The sequence below is a fragment of the Erinaceus europaeus genome, chromosome 21 (assembly GCF_950295315.1).
Source record: "Erinaceus europaeus chromosome 21, mEriEur2.1, whole genome shotgun sequence".
NCBI classification, from domain to species: domain Eukaryota; kingdom Metazoa; phylum Chordata; class Mammalia; order Eulipotyphla; family Erinaceidae; genus Erinaceus; species Erinaceus europaeus.
Window position 1 is genome coordinate 19,265,638 of NC_080182.1, and position 22,228 is coordinate 19,287,865.

At 37.7% G+C, this 22,228-nt stretch overlaps 1 protein-coding gene across 19 annotated transcripts in view; it reads left to right on the top strand.

The window, feature by feature from the left end:
* The window catches only part of RBMS3 (RNA binding motif single stranded interacting protein 3), a 1,638,617-nt gene that overhangs the window by 1,594,397 nt on the left and 21,992 nt on the right, over positions 1–22,228 (top strand). For 10 of the 19 annotated variants that reach the window (XM_060180467.1, XM_060180472.1, XM_060180474.1 and 7 more), the window contains 2 exons: positions 16,214–16,294; positions 20,103–20,230. In XM_060180467.1, coding sequence (XP_060036450.1) covers positions 16,214–16,294; positions 20,103–20,230 — 209 coding nt within the window. Of the gene's footprint in view, positions 1–16,213; positions 16,295–20,102; positions 20,237–22,228 lie in introns of those variants that run through there. The other 9 variants (XM_060180469.1, XM_060180471.1, XM_060180476.1 and 6 more) reach the window with 2 other exon arrangements.

Consider the following 22,228-nt stretch of genomic DNA (forward strand, 5'->3'; position numbering starts at 1 on the left):
ACAAATTCCCTATTTATTATGAAACTTACATGTTATCTTTTCTTCTATGCTGCACAAGCACTTTTTAAAACCCAGAGACAGGTTCATCTACTTCCTAATCTACTTCCTACACAAAAACTCTCTTTGCCTAGTGTCTTGCCTAAAAATTGGCTTGTCCTAAGAGTATGCCCTACATTTTCTATAATAACTGCTGGAGAGCCATCTACATTACCAATTCCTCTTTCAGATTTCTACAGAGTCCTTCCTCTTTTAATGGCAGTACTGTCCTCCTTACCCCCAAAATGTTATCAACACCCCTTCTTTTTGCTAACATTTATAAATCTTGTTAACACCTATGTCCAATATGACTTTGTATTATTTTTCTTTTCTTGTCTCCCGGTTCCTAACTCAATACCATAATAATAGCATTTCTTGTCCTCCTTGATTTCCATGACCCAATACTCTGCCAACCGCCCACCTCAAAGACCACATTTTTGACCAATCTATACTCAAAATTCTTTCTAACTGTCCAGTGGAATGATTCCAAATATTTAGGCTTTAACCTGTCTCAGTGAAATTATTTCCAATATTCAACCTTCTGCTCTAAAGATGTTACCAATACTCTTGCATGGTGAACATACTTATTCTTGAAGAGAAAATTTAAAATAGCGGGTATGAATCCCTCTCATTTCTTGATCTCCAACCTACAAATGAATTCCTTCTGGCAATAAGTCCTACTGTCTTTTCATTAATCACAAAGGAGGAAAAAGCGAGCTTCCTGTCTGAGAATCACCGCACCATCTCAAGACCATATTATTTTTATTAATATATTTATTTCCATAAAATATAAATAAATTTATTTATTTATTTATTTCCATAAAATTTATTTATGGAAACACTGGCAAAATCACAGGATAAGAGGAGTACAATTCCCACCACCAGAGCTATGTATACCATCCCCTCCCCTGTTAGTTTTACTGTTCTTTTTTAAAAAATTTTTTTTTATAAAAAGGAAACACTGACAAAAACCATAAGAGTGGTACAACTCCATACAATTCCCACCACCAGAACTCCATATCACATCCCTCCCCCTGATAGCTTTCCTATTCTTTATCCATCCCTCTGGAAGTATGGACCCAGGGTCATTATGGGGTGCTGAAGGTGGAAGGTCTGGCTTCTGTAATTGCTTCCCTGCTGAACGAGGGTATTGGCAGGTTGATCCATACTCCCAGCCTGTCTCTCTCTTTCCCTAGTGGGGCAGGGATCTGGGAGCCTGGGCTCCAGGACACATTGGTGGGGTTGTCTGCCCAGGGAAGTCAGGTTGGCATCATGTTAGCATCTGGAACCTGGTGGCTGAAAAAGAGTTAATATATAAAGCCATAAAAATTGTTGATTAATCATGAGCCTAAATGCTAGAGTATTGCAGATGATGATTTGTGGTTTCTGTTTTGGAAATAGCTAGTAGGTCTATTTTAGGTATATTCCAAAGAGCCCATGACTTTATTAGTTTTTGCCTGAGCCTGACATCTGATATGCAGGTGGACCCAATTTATTGTCTGGGGAGATGATGTCATGGCTGGAAAAGGGCTAGAAAGCTGGATCAGGGAAGAGAGTAGCTCCGAGAAGAGAGTAGCTCTCAAATATGGGTAAAGTGTATAAATATTGTTGACTGTAAACCCCATCTATTTGGTCTGGGGCCCATATTCAACATAGCAGCTATTTAACCTCTATAGTCCTCTAGATCCGAACTCACATTCTGTGATCATGAGTAGGAACATTTCGATTTGCACCAATTTCAGGACCCATCTTCTTCAGGTGGTAGATAGAGTATATTATCCAACCCCCCTTCGGAGGATGGAATATTCTCTACCATTGTTGATCCACATTGAGGGAAAGGTCTTGTGGGGAGCCCCAAAGGATTCCATTATGTTGTTTCTGATGGAGATGACCGGTGACATTGTAAAGAGGGATCTACTCGAGGTCTAGGCTCATTATCTCTGTGTGGGAATCCCTGACTCCCAGACTAGGGCCCTGGCTGAAGGGGTTGTCTGATAGTGACTGAAGAGTCATCATTAAAGTATGCCAGTCTCTTGCCCTTATTCAGCTCTTGTAGTCCTTACTTTGAAAAGGTTAGCTTTGGAGTGATTGAGGGAAGTGTAATAGGAAGTAGGTGAGGAGGTATCTAGGTCTAAGTAGAAACTATTTCATTAAGGTATATTAATTAAGGTCTTTTTAGGTCTTTCTACTTGCTTGCTTCATTTATTGAGACCATATTATTGAGTTAGCTAGGGTTCTCCAGAGAAACAGAACTAGTAAGATATACAAATTTATTTTAGAAATTGGTTCATAAATTGTAGATTTGAAGATTGCCACAATCTAACTGTCCAAAATCTGAAGCACTGGTTTGAAATCCAATAACCTGAAAATTGTTGAATTAAGTTTCTGTGTCTGAAAACTCTGAACCAGTAACTTATATGTTCAAGGGCAGGAAAATATAGCTGTCTCTTCTCAGGAAGGGAGAGAAAATACATGTTTCCTAAACTTTTTGTTCTTTTCACGTCTTTAGTGGTTTGGATGATTCACACCTGCACAGGTATTAGCAGTTTTCTTTACACATCCTAGTCAATCAAATGCTAATATCACCACAAGAAATCCTCATATACACATTGAAGAACAGTTGGGGATTTTTTGTTTGTTTTTGTTGTATTTTGTTTTTCAGAGCACTGGTACTAGGGGTTGAACCTGGCACCTTTAGTGACTCAGGCATGGTAGTCTTTTTGCATAATCATTCTGCTATCTCTCTAACGCCAAATACTTTTATTAGTTATCTGTATATCCTTTAGCCTAGTCAAAATACAGATAAAATTAATCCTCACACACATTAATATTAAAAAAATAATAATTAGGATTTCTATGCTTTTTCCTGAATAATCTCAAAGGAATTGAGATATGCAACTTGAGATTTTTATACAAAGTAGTTAATTTCTCATTAAGTAATGTTTTCATTCATTCATTCATGTTAATTAACAATCATGATGAGTCAGCAACTTCCATAGTTTGACAGCTAAGAACTGTAGTGGAGATACAGATAAAGACTTACTAATATAGCTGAGAATTTTCACTTTTTAAAAGATTATTTATTTATTCTCTTTTGTTGCCCTAGTTGTTTTATTGTTGTTGTAGTTATTATTGTTGTCGCCATTGTTGGATAGGACAGAGAAATGAAGAGAGGAGGGGAAAATAAAGAGGAGGAGAGAAAGATAGACACCTGCAGACCTGCTTCACCACCTGTGAAGTGACTCCGCTCCAGCAGGTGGGGAGCCCAGGAGCTTGAACCGGGATTCTGACTCCAGTCCTTGCAATTTGTGCCGCCTGCGCTTAACCCGCTGCGCTACTGCCCAACTCCCCAGAATTATCACTTCTAACTAGAGACAGAAGCAAAGCGAGAGACCGAACAGTATGAGAGGCTTTAGATGTATGTTATAGGTGGATAAAGAGGTTAGAACACGGTGGAAACAAAAAGACACAAAGGGAGCTGCAAAGTATACAAAGTATGTGTCATGAGTAAAACCAAACAAAAAGTGAGATGTAAAAGACTGATCCTAAGAACTCAGAACTCACTGGGAATCAACTGAGGTGTACTCCAGAATAACACACTTCCTTTCTCAGCTGCTATCAAACAAGCTGTTTTTCCATTCTCATGCCAAGGAGTAGAATCAGAACTCGGGCACCAAAAAGTCTACTTCTTTCCAGTCTTATCTGTTTTTTTTTCATGTTTACTCTGTATTTTAAACTTGCAGAGGCCAGAAGGATGAGATTTAGTAGCCCGTAAAAAATGTGTCCATTATGTGTCTATATAGACATTATATATGGACATGATAGTGTAGTTTTAAATCTGTTTTTTTTTTCCCTAAATAAGAACAGTTCCCAGAAGTATTTTTCCCAAGTAGCAATATGCCCTGGCTTTGTAGTTTCCAAATTGTTGTTTCTATTTTCTTCCTTATTTTTCATGTTTACTCATCTTTCTACATCCCTCCCTACTTCTTTTCTTTTGCTTCCCACCTACCTTAATTAAACTTTTATTATGAGTATTATAGCTAGTTGATTAATAAGTTCCATTTCTGAAAAATTCTTGCTAACGTCCAAACACCAATCAACCGTGTTTGTTGATTCTTGTAGAGATCATACTGTCTCAAAGGACAGTTTAGGAGAACCTGTAAGATTTCTATTGTAATCGAATCACCTACATTCATTTACTGGGATTGGAGTTTACTAGGTCTGGGCCCGAGATGGTAAAGGGGAAATACTTCATCTGGAAATGGAATTTACTCAATGTGTGGCAGTCTGGATGAATTCTTCTCCACTTTGGCTGAAACATCTTTACTCAATTTAATTCTTTACTCAAAGACGTAATTGGAAAACAAGACACATTGTGCACTTCTTTATCCAATCATTTATCTCTTTTACATAGTCTTTCATTTAAAAAAGGAGAAGGAAGAGGAGGGGGAGGAGGTAGAGAATGATAAGGAGAAGCAAAACTAGTCTCCTATCTAGTCTCCTAGAAGATTAAGCATGAAGGACTGGGAGAGTGTTTATCCAGCAGAGTGCTTACTTTATCATGCACAAAAGGCTGGGAGCACCATACAAAAGGGAAGTTTCATAAACAGTAGAGCAGTGCTGTGGTGCCTCTTCTTTTTTTCTCTCTCTCTCCCTCTCCCTCCTTCCTTGCCTCCTTCTGTCTTTCATCCTGTATCTAAAAAAATAAAAAATAAAAATAGGAGTCCACTGGGAGTTGTTGGAAATCACATAAATTTTTTTGTAGAAAGAAAGAAAATAGAAAAGGCTGAAAGCATTGGTTATCAAACTGTATATTCATACAGTTTTCTTTGAACTACCCAGACAGTAGTCCATGTTACTGGTAAAGTGATTTCATCTTGATTCCTTCACATTTAGATATTTCTTTGAGCATATCTTGGTTTAATTTTAACTGTCTCTTTCATTTAAGAAGATATCCCTTCGTAAACTTTTAATTCTTTAAAGTTGACAAACCATATTGACATAAAACATAGTATAGAATGTTAAGAAAGAAGAAGTATAAAAGATAAAATTTTACTTTGAAACATGATGAAATTAGTAGTAATAAAAATGTCGATTTAGGGGGCTGGGGACTGGTGCATCCAGGAGAGAACGCACTGTAAATTGCCAGAAGACTTAGGATCAGTCCCCAGTCCACACCTGCATGGGAAAAGCTTTACAAACAGTGGAGCAGTGCAGCCGGTATGTCTCTTTCTCACTCCCGTTACTTCTCTCTGTCTCTATCAGAAAAGAAAGGGGGAAAAGCAAAGAATATAAAGACTGGCTTTTGGGAAAGGTGTGATCATCGTACAGGTTCTAAGGCCCAACAGTAACCCTGGCAAAAAGAAAAAGAAAGAAAAGGAATGGGGAGTGGAAAAGGAGGAGGAAAAGATTTTAAAACATAAATGTACAAGGATTTAATTAACCAACTTGGGGGACAGAGCACACACATTATAGTGCACAAGGTCCTCGATTTAAGACTCCAATCCCCACCCACAGGGAGAAAGGTTCACAAACAGTGAAACAGTGCTGTGTGTGTGTGTGTGTGTGTGTGTGTGTGTGTGTGTCCACCTTCCCTCTCAATTTCTTCCCATTTCTTTCCAAAATTAATGTATTTATTTAGTAATTAAATATAATACCAATTTGTTCTTGGGTACTATTCTGAATGTAATGTTGTCAATAATACGTAAAACTAAACAGCTTTTTATATATACTTTATGTGCATATGTAAAAGCATTTATCTTAAATGAAAAGTTATATATGAGGTATATCTATGAATTATTATATATATATAATTTAGAACACCCAGTAGATTAGGAAAAATATCTGATTCTTTGGATGCTGTCAGTCTTCTTGACCAAGCTGTACTTTGATGCAAAGTAGCATTAGCAACATACAGTAAGCTTTATTTATCCACTTTTTTGCTTTACACAGAAGAGGATCAAATAAAAACTACTGCATGTTACTAATGTATGATTAGGAATATATCCATTATTGGAATTTAGCAGAAAAGTACCTATAGTCAGTATCCTGAATCCCTCACTTTAGTGATCTTTTCCCTTCCTTCCTTCCTTCCTTCCTTCCTTCCTTCCTTCCTTCCTTCCTTTCTTTCTTTCTTTCTTTCTTTCTTTCTTGCCTCCAGGGTTATTGCTAGGCCTGGGTGCCTGCATGACAAATCCACTGCTCCCTGGAGGCTATTTTTTCCCATTTTGTTGCCCTTGTTGTTTTTGTTAACACTATTGTTGCCATTGCTATTGTTGTTGTTGTTGTTGGATAGGACAGAGAGAAATCGAGAGAGGAGCCGAGACAGAGAAAGGGAGACAAAGACACCTGCAGACCTGCTTCACTGCCCATGAAGCAACCCCGCTGCAGATTGGGAGCCACGGGCTGGAACTGGGATCCTTAACTGCGGTCCTTGGGTTTGGAACCATGTGTGCTTAACCCACTACATTACCACCTGACCCCCTAGTGATCTTTTCTTTAACAATATCTTAGAATTTGTTGTTAGGAGCCACTGTCCCAATTCAAAAGCTTGGTTTTTTGTTTGTTTGTTTTATTCTATTTGTTTATTTTCTCTTTCTTGTTTATTTTTCTTTTTAACTTGATAGAACAGAGAGAATTTTAGAATTTTAGAAGGAAGAAAGATATCTGAGCACCTGCTTCACTACCTTTGAATCAGACCCCGGCAGGTGAGGTGCAGGGGCTCAAACCTGGCTCCTTCCTCAAGGTGATATGCACATTTAATCAGATGCAGCATCTCCTAGCCCCTCAATTTTAATTTAAAACACTAATTCAATTTTCAAACAAATGATTCTTGGATCACTACTTATTTATGTCTATGTGCATAAATGTGTCTTACTGTAACAAGGCTTTAACACCATGAAAACTGCCTATTGCTACAGTTTTGCCTATGTCTGTTTTTCCCTTCATTTGCTTACATCTGTGCCAAGCTTAGACTCTATAGCAGAATAGAGATGGCCATAAATTGAGAGGGGAAGGTTTGATAAAGAGGGAGAGAGACAGAGAGACACCTGCAGCCCTGCTCCACCACTTGCAAAGCTTTCCTTCTGCAGGTGAGGATTAGGGGCTTGAACTCAGGTCCTTGTGCATTGTGATATGTACGCTCAACCAGGTGTGCCACCACCTGGCTGGAATCATTTTTATCATGTGGCACTACCTCCCTTGTGTCACTTCTTCCATTCTACTCCCTGGTAAAAAAAAAAAAAAAAAAAAATATATATATCATTCCTATTTTCATCCAATTCTCATCCTTTTCCTAACTACTAACCAGGCCCAATCTTGCTTAACTTCCAAGGTCAGGCAAAGGTGTAATGGTCATATAAATTTTAAAATGGCCTTATACATTTCTATTAAAAAAACATGTTTGGGTCTTAGAATTGTTTTGAGTGTATAAATTTTTTAAAGGAAATTTGACATTGTAACAATATTGAGTTTTCTAATCCATGAATGTAATTCATAATACTCCATTTACTTAAACCTTAATTTTATTTATTTATTTATTTATTCCCTTTTTTTGCCCTTGTTGGTTTTATTGTTGTAGTTATTATTGATGTCATCGTTGTTGGATAGGACAGAGAGAAATGGCGAGAGGAGGGGAAGACAGATGGGGGAGAGAGAGACAGATACCTGCAGACCTGCTTCACTGCCTGTGAAGCTACTCCCCTGCAGGTGGGGAGCTGGGGCTCGAACTGGAATCCTTACACCGGTCCTTGTGCTTTGCACCACATGCGCTTAACCCGCTGCGCTACCACCCAACTCCCAAACCTTAATTTCTTTAACCAATGCTTTCTAATATATTAGAAAGCATAGTTGCTGGTGCTGGGTATGGGTACTACAAATACACTGTTCCTGTTGGCCATTTTTTCCCCTTTTCTGTTTTATTTATTTGACAGGACAGAGTATTATTTATCCTCTAGCTGGAAAATTCACCAGTCAAGTGAAAGTGAAAGTGAAAAAAGGGGAGAAGGCATAGCTAGAAGGTTTGAAATTATGAATTTAGTTTCTTTACTAGATTTAGAGATATTTAACATTTTATTTTGTGGCAGTTCTGCTAAATTTTTGGTAGCAGTGTAATTATTTCTGGGATAGGAAGATAGCATAGTGGTTATGGAAAAGATTTTCATTCCTATGGCTCTGAGAGCCCAGGTTTTAATCATGACACTATCATAAACTATCACTGAGCAATGTTCTAGTGGGAAAAGAAAAATGTTTCATTCATATTAATCTGAAATATACTGTTTTAATTCACAATATACAGAAAATACTGTTTATAACATCCTCTTATTTTCTGTGGTAGCCCACTGCAAGTTTGCTTTCTGGGTTGTCTTTGGTCTGCAATTCTATAAGCAATTAGTCCTTGGCTTTTGTCTGATTTGTTTATCCTTCTATATGGATCGTGGTCTTTGGTTTTTCTGCTGGAACTGTTTACTGCTTCTTCTCTAGATTTCATTTTACCTATGAGAAAAAGAGGGGGGGGGAGAGGAGAGAATCTATAGTGTCTGTATAAATTTATTTCAACTTTAAATTTTAAGGAAGGGTCTCTTCATTAGCTATATTTACATTGTATTTTAATGTGCTTTTGTTGTTACTTCAAAGATCTGTGGTCATACTTAGATTTAATGTCCTTGTGTGTTTTCTTTTTTTATAATACATTTGTGAGAACTGATTCTTACATAAAATTAAAGGTCTTCAAACCCTTTGATAACATGGGAATGATTATGTCTAACTGTTCTGCCGGAGGTGAGGTTTTGTAGATTTCCATGGCTGAGAACAATCTCCACAGGTCTTTTTGTTACTCTCTTTGGTATATGTGCCCAAGTAAATGATGTCCACCCCAGAACACAGTTACCACAATCTATATATTTTTCTTTAAAAATTTCCTGAGGGGGAGTCGGGCTGTAGCGCAGCTGGTTAAGCGCAGGTGGCGCAAAGCACAAGGACAGGCATAAGGATCCTGGTTCTAACCCCGGCTCCCCACCTGCAGGGGACTCGCTTCACAGGCGGTGAAGCAGGTCTGCAGGTGTCTATCTTTCTCTCCCCCTCCTCTCTCCGTTTCTCTCTGTCCTATCCAACAACGACGACAACAACAATAATAACTACAACAATAAAACAACAAGGGCAACAAAAGGGAATAAATAAAATAAAATATTAAAAAAAATTTTTTTTTTAATTTCCTGAGGTTGTCATATATCAGGAATGTCAGCAACAACAAATGCTAGAGAAACTGTGGGGACAAAGGAACCCTCCTGTACTGCTAGTAGGAATGTAAATTGGTCCAACCCTTGTGGAGAGCTGTCTGGAGAAACCTTCACAAGGCTAGAAATGTACCTTCTTTATATGATTCTGCAATTCCTCTCCAAGAGATACATCCTAAGGAGTCAAACACACTCATCCAAAAAGATATGTGTATACATATGTTCATAGCAGCACAATTTGTAATAGCCAAAACCTGGAAGCAACCCAGGTGTCCAACAACAGATTAGTGGCTGAGAAAGTTGTGGTATATATACACAATAGAATTCTACTCAGTGTTTAAGAATAATGAATCCACCTTCTTTGACTCATCTTGGATGGAGCTTGAAGAAATTATATCAAGTGAGATAAGCCAGAAAGAGAATGATGAATATGGGGTGATTCCACTCAGACACAGGTTGAAAAAGAAGAATAGAAAGGAAAAAACAAATTAGAACTTGGACTGGATTTGGAGTATTGCACAAAAGTAAAAGTTTTTTTATGAATTTTTTTTTGCCTCCAGGGTTGTTGCTCGGGCTCAGTTCCTGTACCATGAATCTACTGCTCCTAGAGGATATTTTTCCCCTTTTGTTGCCCGTGTGTGTGTGTGTGTGTGTGTGTGTGTGTGTGTGTGTGTGTGTGTGTATTTGTTGTGGTTGTTGTTGTCATTATTGCTGTCATTGGATAGGACAGAGAGAAGTTGAGAGAGGAGGAGAAGACAGGGAGGGGGAGAGAAAGATGGACACCTGCAGACCTGTTTCACTACTTGAGAAGCGACACCCCTGCAGGTGAAGAGCCAGGGGCTTAAACCAGGCTCCTTATAGAGGTCCTTGAGCTTGGTGTCATACACACTTAACCAGCTGCGCTGATGCAACCCCCCCACCCCCAGAAGGATAGATTTTAAGCTTATTTGTAGGGGTTGAGTGTAGGGACATAGATCTATGGTGGTGGAAACTGTGTTAATCTTTAGATAAATAAATAAACAACAAACAGATTAACAACTTGAATAAGGACCTATTTTTTTCTTAATGTGTACTTCTCTATGGATTCTGTTTAGTACTATTCTGGGAGAACTGGATGGAATATTATAAATATCATACTCCTAAGAATTCTGGACAGTCTTCATACTAACTTGCCTTTTTTGCCTTTCAAGTTGTTTTGCTCATAGTAGGGGAAGTATGTGCTGTTATCTTTATTTACCTTTACCAATTAATCAGGAATAATCATTGTATCACTTATAATTGTGTACTTTGTAACTTCTTTTCCCAAAATCTATCATTTTTTGAAAGAGAGGGAGAGAGCACAGATCATCTCTTTGACATGCATAGTATCAGCCCTATGCTCTGCCACTGAATAACCTTCTACATTACTGCTTTTTATTCTGCACTAGGACCTTTAAAAACAATCTACTTTATAAATTAATGCTAATATAAAACATTACACAAGTATGCACTCTTATTTACCTCACTCTCCAAAGTTTCAGTGGCAGAAGTACAAAATCCATAGGGAGAACTCAACACCCACGAGTCCAGGTAGGTATACTATCTTATCCAGCCCTAGGTGGGGTACACTTTGCCTTTGAAAAAAGAAGCTTCCAGCTCTCTTCTACTCTGTGGATGTGTTTGTCATCCAGTGGGAGACATGGAGACTTACCAGTCTTTCTTAGAATTATACTCCAAAGAACTCTTATCATCTGCCCAAGAGTAGGAAATAATAGCAATTTGTCATCCCAGATGCAGTTATGAATTTCCACCTTTGGAGTAGAAGAATGAAGCAAAGTCTAAAAATATAGTCCAAATCCCATCCTTCCCTTGACTATCTAAAGAGAGGCAACATTGTGTTCCTCTTTTTGGCTCCTTCTGCAACCCTGACAAATCATAACTCTGCTGTTCCTTTTCTCCTCAGACTTTGCACTAGGTGGTCTTGACAGCGATCTCTACTGCTTGCTCTTAGCATATCCACAACTACTGCTTTCTCTGCTCAGATTTTCTTTCTGAGATGCATTTCTCAACTTTCATTGTACATGTTTGTTATGATCAAAATAACTCCCTCTGTTGAAATTTGCTAAGCAGCTTTAAGAATTCTAGAGCAAAGACTAGAAGCACTATTTAATATCTAGACTGAATTCCTATCTCTAAACAAACCCTAAATGAAGGTTGATAACTTATTTTAGGAAATTACAAAATTTAAATCCTAAAACTAATTCCTTCTTATTCATTTGATCTGTAAATAATTAAAATGAAAAATTTTCTTGTAGGAAACACATAAAACCCTTCTGTTTTGTTCTGCCTTGGTTAGGTTAAAAAAAAAAAAGTAAGCTCAGAACTAAAAATGTAGATTGTTTTTTGTTTGTTTTGTCCTCAGCAGTAATGAATGATTCCACAGTAACAGTTTATCCTGACTGAAACAGGCAAAAGCACCCATCTCTCCAGTTTTTCCTCTTTGTGTGTGCAACTATCTTGGTGATGCAGTGTCTAGACTTCTTGGAACAAGTAGTAGAGTCTGGAATTTATTCTTTGTGTTTGAAAATGGCTATCCAGATCTTCGCACTTGCATGTGAAGATTTGGTGTTTTTAGAATATGTTAAAATCATCAAAATCTTTAATAATTTTTTTCTCCACAAATGTTTTCTCAACTGCTTCTAACAGGGAAGTTATGCATAGTTTTGTCTATCATTTCTATTATTGTATTAGTGAGAGGTTGTTACTCAAAATTCCAAATAACTTGTACTTAGAAACAATTATGAAAGCTGTGTTTTAGCTTTTGCAAAACGCCCATAAACATTAGCTTAAAGGATAACCTAGGCATTCGCGTCCTCAGAAACCACACCTTCCTCCCTCCCCCACCCCCAGAGAGTAGTAGCTCTTAGTAAACTTCCTTTAATGCTTTTCTAATAAATTCTGTCTTCACATACATCAGTAAAGAAGGAAAGAAAGAAAGATAGCTAAGCATTCTTTCTATGGTTTTAGTATATAATCTATGGGAATTTCTCAAGTCAAAGGGCAGAGTTTGTGTATTACAAACCATTCTCTTATCCTTTTGTCATTTGCTAGTTGGATAAAAATGAAAGTAGTTTCTGAGATTCCCAGATCTAAACAATGTTTGTGGAGCTTGGATTATTAAGTCTGACTGTAGTTTATCTGTACTCTTAAGAGTAATTTGATTTCCTTAAGGAAATCAAACTGTGCTTGAAGAGAAAGTTCAGAGTTATTTATCACCAATTTACCTAAAGCTTGAGAGCTGATCTCATACATAGAGCTGTAGCCATTTTCCGTAAATCCTTGCTCCAAATTTTACAAGGCTGACAATTCTGGAGAAAATATGTGCCTGTCACAAAAGGGTTGCATTGCAAAAGCTTGTCCATAGCTACTAATCTATTGATATAGACTATGCCATAAAAGCCTGTGACATTAAGGGGTCGGGTGGTAGCGCAGCGGGTTAAGCGTACGTGTAGGGACCAGAGTAAGGATCACGGTTTAAGTCCTGGACTCCCCACCTGCGATGGAGTCCCTTGACAGGCGGTGAAGCAGGGCTGCAGGTGTCTGTCTTTCTCTCCCCCTCTCTGTCTTCCCCTTCTCTCTCGATTTTTCTCTGTCCTATCCAACAATGAACAACATCAACAACAACAGTAATAACTACAACAAGGCTACAACCACAAGGGCAACAAAAGGGGGGTAAAAAGGCCTCTAGGAGCAGTGGATTCATGGTGCAGGCACTAAGCCCCAGCAATAACCCTGGAGGCAAAGAAAAAAAAAGCCTGTGACATATAAGTCATATGACACAAAATATCGCAGCAAATCTTTGTTTAAAGTTAGTTTATACCTAATGTTCAACATAAAGTTCTCAACCACTGCAAGGTTTTCTGTGACAAAAAATAAACAGATTTTTTTTAAAAAAATAAAAATATAGATACAAACTACAAATCTCTGTTCTGTTCTGAAAAGCAGAATTTAAGTCACAGGATAAGCAAGCATATGGACTTGCCCTCTTAAAATAAAATTAGATATTCTAAAAAAGTGAACATTTAAAATGGGTGGCAGTGAAATGACACTAAAAATGTTCATCAAAGGCATGCAATTCTGTATTTCTTAATTGAAACTTCAAAATTAAAGACTATTAATTTTTTTAAAAATGCTAGGTATCTCCATTACATGGGAATGAACAAAAGGAAGCTTTTATAACACCATTCATGTAATTTCCAATGCAATGAGGTCTACTGAAAAAATGTCCTGCATCAGACTCAGTAGACCTACAGATTATTATAAAGGGAGGTGTGCAGACGGACTGACTTTGTTTTACTGAACAAAGTACAAGTGAGGATATTCATTTGGAAAACATTCTTAGCTAGGAAAATAGTGGCATAAAAACAAACCAACAAACAAAAACTGTATCATTGATTATACTTGCTGGAGAGGTTACAGAGTTGGGTGCTCACTCTTTGCTGTGCCCACGCCAGGTCCCTTAGTCTGATTCACAGAAATGTCTTAGACTTCAGTGTAAAACATGATAGCAACAATAATATGGCATATAATATTCCAGTATAGTGAAATAGTGAAATACAGAAACTTTTTTTTTCAGCTGAGCTGGCATTTAAAAATATACATTGAAGAGAATGCTAAACTAATGGAAATTTAAAGCTGATAGAATATAGGCAAACCACCTATGTGAAATACCCAGGGAAATATAGAAATTATCCTCAAGATACTTTCTAGAGAAAAATTTTTTGGCAAAGCATACAACTGTCACAGGGTCCTAGATCTGATCAAATAGTTAGTAAAATACTAACCCGAATTTCTGACTTATTTGAAAAAATGGTAGAGATCAGATACCCAGGTACTTATTGTTTGTTTAGTGACACAAGGACAATTATAGGCAGAGTAGACTAGAGTAACTACTTGAAGGTTATATGGACAATATCATTGGAGTTGACAATATCTATCAGTTTAAAAAAAAAATCAGTGGTAATAAGGTATGCAAGAGTTATGACTGGAAATTAGAGGTTTTCTCCTTGTATTGTTTTATTTAACCATTAAGCAGTTATTTACTGAGTACTGTGCACTGCATAGTGTAGTGGGTGGTTCAGCGATAAGTAAAACTTAAATCATGTTTTTAAGGAAGTCATAGTATGGACAATATTGACAGCAGAGTGACAGCAGTATTGCATACTGGAAGAAGATAGCGTACAGGACACAGAAACCTGATAAATTTTTCACCATAACACCAAATTAAATGTATCACTATGGATTTTGAAGAATTGTTCTTGATCCAAGACACATGGTTATTTTTTTAAGTACATATGAATTTCTTTCAGTGGATTTTAAAAATATATTTATTTATTTATTCCCTTTTGTTGCCCTTGTTGTTCCATTGTTGTAGTTATTATTGATGCTGTCATTGTTGGATAGGACAGAGAGAAATGGAGAGAGGAGGGGAAGACAGAGAGGGGAGAGAAAGATAGACACCTGCAGACCTGCTTCTCCGCCTGTGAAGCGACCCCCTACAGGTGGGGAGCCCGGGGCTCGAACCAGAATCCCTACACCGGCTCTGAGCTTTTCGCCATGTGTGCCTAACCCACTGCGCTACTCCCGACTCCCGCTCTCAGTGGATTTTAGTAGCAACGCATGAACAATATAGACAGTAGTTTGTTTAATTTAGGGTTATTTTATTAAGTCTCTATTTCTAGCAAGTAGATACGGCATGATAATACCTAGCTTAGAATGGAATTCATTTATCTGAAATTACTTTATTTCTATAATGTTCTACAAATAGTAAATAATAATAACCAATAAGGTAGTCTCTATTCACATATTTCTTTTGATTCAAAGCCATCATACCTTCTGAATTCTGAAAGTACTGAAATAAGTAAAACATAATTATTTAGTGTGTTTATTTGTGCAGGAACTTAGTTTTTGAGCTAGGGAATTAATTAGTGAATGAATAAGAAATTTGTAAAGATCTTTCCCTTGACACTTATGAATTGAGATAACTTGTTTTCATTAGCTGATTCTAGTTCCAAAGGTTTGTGAGATTGGTCAAGTTTAGAAATTCAGAAATGTGATCATCCCATAGGACATTTCTTTTTCAAAACCAGAAATTTCAATTTTGCAAGCTAAATGTGCTTTGGAAACAAGAACATAGATCTCATCTTACGCTTATGTAGATGAACATCTCATGGGCGGGGCTCCATGTCTTCAGTGTATATTTTACTGAAAAGCATGAAAAATGATTTGGCTGTGTCATTATTCACCCATATTAAGATAATCTGAAGAATTAAACATTTTATAGGAAATAGACATGGGTGACATGAAAAGGAACTAGTTCATTGGGGGGGGGCAGTTTCTAAATTATCTGCAATGCTCTGTTTCTTTTGATAGAAAGAAATAAAGTGAAACATACCATAATAATATCTGCACCTTCCTAATGTTTTACATAAGTATTCCCTGCATTACCAATCTTTTGTAAGTTAGAAAATAAATTGCAATAAAGCAATATGATTCATTCATTCAACAATTTGTTGAGAGCCTACTATTTGATAGATGGTTAGAAATAAAATGGAAGGGAAGATGTCAGACATCATTCCCTCCCTCATAGTTTGTGTTTTAGCTGTGAAAGTAAAGTGTCTGAGACCACATATGGAATGCCTAAGGACATGGAGTGAGGAAGTAAGGGTGAAATGGCTTGTGTTGATACAGTGGTGGAGGAGGGTTGGTCTGGGCATTGAGTATGTAACAAAGGCCATTCTTTCAATGTTGATAGGAACTGCCTTGTTTTTGGTCAAGGTAGAGCTTGACTTGAATCGTGCATTGGGTATGGGCCACACATATATAAAGTATTCTCATGTGATGCCAACTTTTCTAGCTGGTTGCCAGCCCAAGTTCACCTGCATTTTCCTTTGCTTTCCCCCTAGTATATGACTGCAGCCGCTCCTATGCAAGGGACCTACATTCCCCAGTACACGCCTGTGCCTCCGACAGCTGTTTCTATTGAAGTAAGTTTGTCTCTGTCTTATAAAAAGAGGTCAAGGGAGATACATCTCAGTGATATAAGCGCTGGTCCTTCAGAACCCAAGGAATCTTTATGTGTCATTTTCTTGCTGTTCTAAAATTTGAAATAGACTATCAATATATGTACCTTTATTTGAACATGCTTATAGTTTGCTTTGTTTGTGAAATGAGCTACTTCTCTTTCAAAGTATGAGGGGAGTGTCATTTTTATATGCGGAGAAAAGATTGGAGATGAAATTATCAACCCACTAAATGTTACGAACAGACATTCAGGAAGCTAGGCTTCCCACCTGCAGGGGAGTCGCTTTACAGGCGGTAAAACAGAACTGCAGGTGTCTTTCTCTCCCTCTCTCTGTCTTCTCCTCCTCTCTCCATTTCTCTCTGTCCTATCTAACAACAACGACATCAATAAAAGCAACAATGAAAAACAACAAAGGCAGCAAAAGGGAAAATAAATAAATAGAAAAAAATTAACAGACATTTGTAAATAGGAGTGTGGTGTGTGTGTGTGTGTGTGTGTGTGTGTGTGTGTGTGTGCGCGTGCGCGTGAGCTATTGTTCTAGTATCTATTCTCTAAGAGTGGTCCCTGGTCCAACATCATAAGCCTTGCTTAAGGAACTTGTTAGAAATGGAAGATTTTGCCACCAGGCTGAATCCGAATTTGCACATTTAAAATTGAGGGACACTATGCACTGGTGTGCTAGTCTTCAAAGTTTTCTGTTCATTGAAATGGTTTCAAAAGCTTTAAAAATAGAATGTTTTGTCCTCGGAGCTTCTTATTTACTCTGGGATATAGATAAGATATCGGGGTTTTTGTTTTGTTATTTTTCTGGTGGTTCTAATAAGGATCATTGAACCTCTGCTGTAAAGAACTTGTGGCATCCTATTAGGTGAGAAAAATTGCATCACTGTTAGAGCTATAAACACTGGGAATCATAAAACCAGTTGTCCTTTATTTTTATTTTATTCATATTTTATTATATATCTATTTTTTTAATTGCCACCAGGGTGGTTGCTGGGGTTCAGTACCAGCACTGTGAATCCACTGCTCTCAGTGGCCATTTTTTCTCTTCTTTTCTTTTCTCTTCTTTTCTTCCCTTTTATTTTTTTGTCTTCTTTTCTATTATATTTGATAGGACAGAGAGAAATTGAGAGGGGCAGGGGAGATAGGGAGAAAGAAAGACATGTGAAGACCTACCTCACCATTCATGAAGCTTCCTCCCTACAGGTGGGGAATGGGGGCTTGAACCTGGGTCCTTTTGCATTATAATATGTGTGCTTAAGGAGGTGTACTACTACTTATTTTTATATTTTACCAGAACATTACTCACTCTGGTTTTTGGTGATTGAGGGATCAAACCTGGGACCTCCCACATGAAGGTTCTCTGGGCTACCACTGTACTATCATCCAGATCCTTCAACTTATCCTCAGTTGAACTTCATCCCTTTCCTTCTGTCTTCCCGTTGGGCTATATTCATCCCTTCTACAAATCATTTTGCTGAGCAGAGTAATATGCGTAGAAAGGGGAGCATAGAGTTATGCAGATATGTGGGTGAGGGTAAAACGTTTAGATGGATATTCTCTCTGGTTTTAGCTGTTATAGTCTGTGGTCTTCTTCCTCTTTTCCTGATGGCATTTGCCTTTGTATCACAGTATATTCTTTCCCATCACCGGGACTTTCCTGGAGTTCATGAATTGCTAGTTCTGTGAGTTATCAACTCTTATGTTTTCTCATTCCAAAAAAGGATCTACCATGACTCTCAAAGCCTCCCAACCTATAAAGTTTGAATGAGATCTTTACAAATAAAAGTGAATAGTTTAAAATATTAGTTTGCTGTGTGTGAGAGAGGGGTGGGGACAGAAGAGAAAGAGAAAAGTTTATGAGTGTTAAGGTTAGGGAAATACAGAAATTACTAAGTAATTTAGGAAGCCAAAGGGATTTAAGTTTAAATTGTGTTCCAGACCTATGGCCCCCAAAGAATGTGTTAGTGTTGCCTAGAATTTTAAGAATGAGATTAGAACACATGTTTTGCTATGTTTAGCTGTCAGACAGCTTCAAGACCATAAAAAAGTTAAGGAACTGGGAATACTAAGCATTTCAGACAGACATTTCTGCCACATACTTCCACTTCTCTATGTCTACACCAAATATGTATGCTTGTCTATGAAATTTGAGCATTTTTATACCTAAAAAATGAATACATTTGGCAGTGTGGCTTATTGTAAGCTGTCTACGTATGTCAAATCCTGAAATTAAAATAGTAGTCTTTCACTAGGTAAACTATAAATGCACTGATATGTCACCTTAAATTTGTGATTTAAGTAAAAGCATAGATCTATTTAGTATGTAAAAACAGTTGCTGAAAAATCACCAGTATCCACAAAAAACAAATGCTGAAAATGCTTAATACCAAATAGTATGTTAGTTTTTAAAAATACTAATTAATTAAGATGGGGATAATATTCAGATTTAAGGAACAATTGAACATCTTTAGCTATGTATAGAGTTATGCACATTTGAAACCAGACATCCCTGTAGGTGTGCGAGAGTCTGATAAGAGGATGACCATAGATGTCTTTCTTAGAACCCTGCTAACTACCACATTCATACTTATGCCTGTTTAAGAACCAAGCATGTGACCTTAATAATGACCTCCAAAAAGAGGAAGAGTAAACCAAGTATCAGATGGGTTTTAGGAGATGACTAAACCAGCAGAGAATGTGCCTGATCATGTATGAGACTCAAGGTTTGACCCTTAGCACTACATGGGAGCTCTATGAACAGTTTGTGTTTGGGGTGGGTGGGAGGGGGGAGTCTGAATAGTGCTGTGGCATTCTTTCTATCTATCTATCTATCTATCTATCTATCTATCTATCTATCTATCTATCCCTCTTTCTCCTCCCTGTATCAGACTACAGACAATGCAAAAACTCCCCTACTTAGGCGTTTACCAGCAACTCAAGGCATGTGCAAGGTCCTGGCACTGCATTAAAAAACATTAAGGATGTGGTCTGGGAGGTGGTGCTTGGGTAAGGCACTGGACTCTCAAGCGTGAGGTCCTGAGTTCAGTCCCCAGCAGCATATGTACCAGAGTGATGCCTGGCTCCTTCTCTCTCATTTCCTATCGTCCTCATAAATAGTTAAAATCTTTTTTTAAAAAAATTAAGAATGTTTGTTTTTTTTGACACCTCTAAGTAAATTGCAATTAATTCTGTGGAAAACAAAACAAATAATAAAAACTAATTGCTGAAGGGAAAACTAGATGAATTTTGTCCTTTGAAAGAATTCCAAAGTTTGCTGCAGATTTGTATCACAGATTAATATCATATAATGCATATTAATTTATTGAATCACAAAATCATCACAAAATGTGCTATGCCAGAAAAATATTTAAATATAAAAATGTTTATAAGGATCCTATATGAATATTTTTATGAATGAGCTATTATCAGTGTTGCTATTTGAAACCGTAAGTTCTAAGTATGGGGAAATTTTATTTTCTGATTATTTAAGAGCTTCAAAGACTTCTGATCACAAGGTTTCATTGAGGTGATGGCCTCATTTCTTCAGAGATGCACCACAGTTTTCCTTTGAGAACATAATAAAGTTTCAAGTGGTTGCATGCAATGCTACTGAATCCATATAAGAGGCGTATTCTCTATTTTTCAGAAGAGGGTATGTTGTGGAAACCAATGAGGTTTCTGTGTTTATTATTACTGTTGTGGGATTAATGGTTTACAGTAAATATAGTTGTTGGTACATATGTGAAATGTCTTATTTGCCTCTTTAGGGTGTTGTTGCTGATACCTCTCCCCAGACAGTGGCACCTTCATCCCAGGACACCAGTGGTCAGCAGCAACAGATAGCAGTGGACACATCCAATGAACATGCGCCTGCATATTCTTACCAACAGTCTAAGTAAGTTCATTCTAAGTACGTGCATTCCCTTAAGATCCACTCCCACCCCACCCCCACTGTACCTCTTAGTTGTAGCTATACTATCACCCATCCCAAAGTCAGTGGTGTCACTTTAGTTCATGCTTATGTAGGTGGACAAATTGAACTCATGGATTTTCTTGTCTTAACTGATCAAGAGTGTGGAGAGAACTATTGGCCATTTCTGTAGCTCTAAATGTTGGTTGAGTGACAAAAAATAATGTGTTTTGAATTCTCTAGCAAGTCTAGTCACATGGGAGTATCACAATGCAAAGAATAAGAAAGGAAACCAGATGAAAGGAAATACTTTTTAAATCTGTTTGTAACTCATTTGTTACTATTCCCATAAGCCCACACAAGTCACATGACTAAGACCAAAGTTAGTGGAGGAACTCACTGTTTAGATAATAGGTTCACTGCACCTATTAAAAACAATACTAAATAAAGAAATACTACCATACGTGGGTTGTAGAAAATTCCAGCATTCCTCTTAGAATTAGAGAGTGAAGGGGCCAGCTGGTGGCGCACCTGACTGAGCACACATGTTACAATGCGCAGGACCCAGGTTTGAGCCTCTGGTCCCCACCTGCAGGGGGAAAGCTTCAAAAGTGGTGAAGCAATTCTGTAGGTATCTCTCTGTCTCTCTCTCCCTCTATTTCCCCCACTCTCTTCCCTCTTGATTTCTGGCTGTCTCTAGCCAATAAATAAAGATTTAAAAACAAACAAAAAAAGAATTAGAGAGTGAGCCCGTATTTTGGTCTCAGTTCCTTCATTCTTAGCTGAAAACAGAACACTGCCCCTGCAGGATTATTTTGACCACTCAGGAACTAGTTTATGGAAAAGGGTATTGTAAAATATATAACACAGGAGAAAGTCTTATTTAGGAACTAAATCACAAAGCAAAAATCAGGATAAGTGTTTTAAAAAATAGTTGTCTGTGTGCTGAATAATTATGTAGACTGAAATTTGAAAGGTTTTGATTGAAATCAAGGGATTAGCAAAAGGTCATTCTCTGCACAGATGCTTTGTCAGATGCACTATTCTTCTTTGTAGATAACATCCAAATCCCTGGTGAACAGAAAAATTTCAAATGATATATCTTGTTGGTAGCATTACTCTATTTCTCTATCATAATCCTGTTTAAAACTCAACTTTCATTTAGAGCTTTGCTTACTGTTAAAAGATCCTGGTGATAGACTTCTATGTAGCTTAGCCTCAGAAATCAGAACTACAAATAAATATATTCAAAATGTGGCTTAATCCTATAAATATAAGTTATTATTTTATTATTGTGTAATGATTTTCAGGAAAGGTATACTAGGAACAAAAATGCCTGTCCTCCAGAGTTTACCCACTAATATAGGACTTACACCTATCCATACGAAAGATAGCTATCCTGAAAGAAAGAAAATAAACATAGTTCTTTGTGTTTAGAAAAAACAGAGCACCATCATAATAAGAGAATAGGATTATTGGGGCTGGGTGGTAGCACTCCGGGTTAAGTGCACATAGTACGAAGCACAAGGATCCACACAAGGATCCCAGTTTGAGCCCCTAGCTACCTACCTGCAGGGGGGAGGGGGGTCACTTCACAAGTGGTGAAGCAAGTCTGCAGGTGTCTATATTTCTTCCCCCCCCCAGCTTCCCCTCTTCTCTCAACTTCTCTTTGTCCTATACAATGAAATGGAAACAATTGCCACCAAGAACAGTGGATTCATAATATAGGCACTGAGCCCCAGTGTTAACCTTGGAAGAGAGAGGGAGAGGGAGAGGGAGAGGGAGAGGGAGAGGGAGAGGGAGAGGGAGAGGGAGAGGGAGAGGGAGAGGGAGAGGGAGAGGAGAGAGGGAGAGGGAGAGGGAGAATATGAATAATGCTTTTATGCTGTTATTGACTTGGTGAACTTTGATGCATACACATTGTGGCAAATAAATTTGGCTCCTAAAGGAAGTAATAATCCAGGTTTAGTAGCAGCTTGGCCA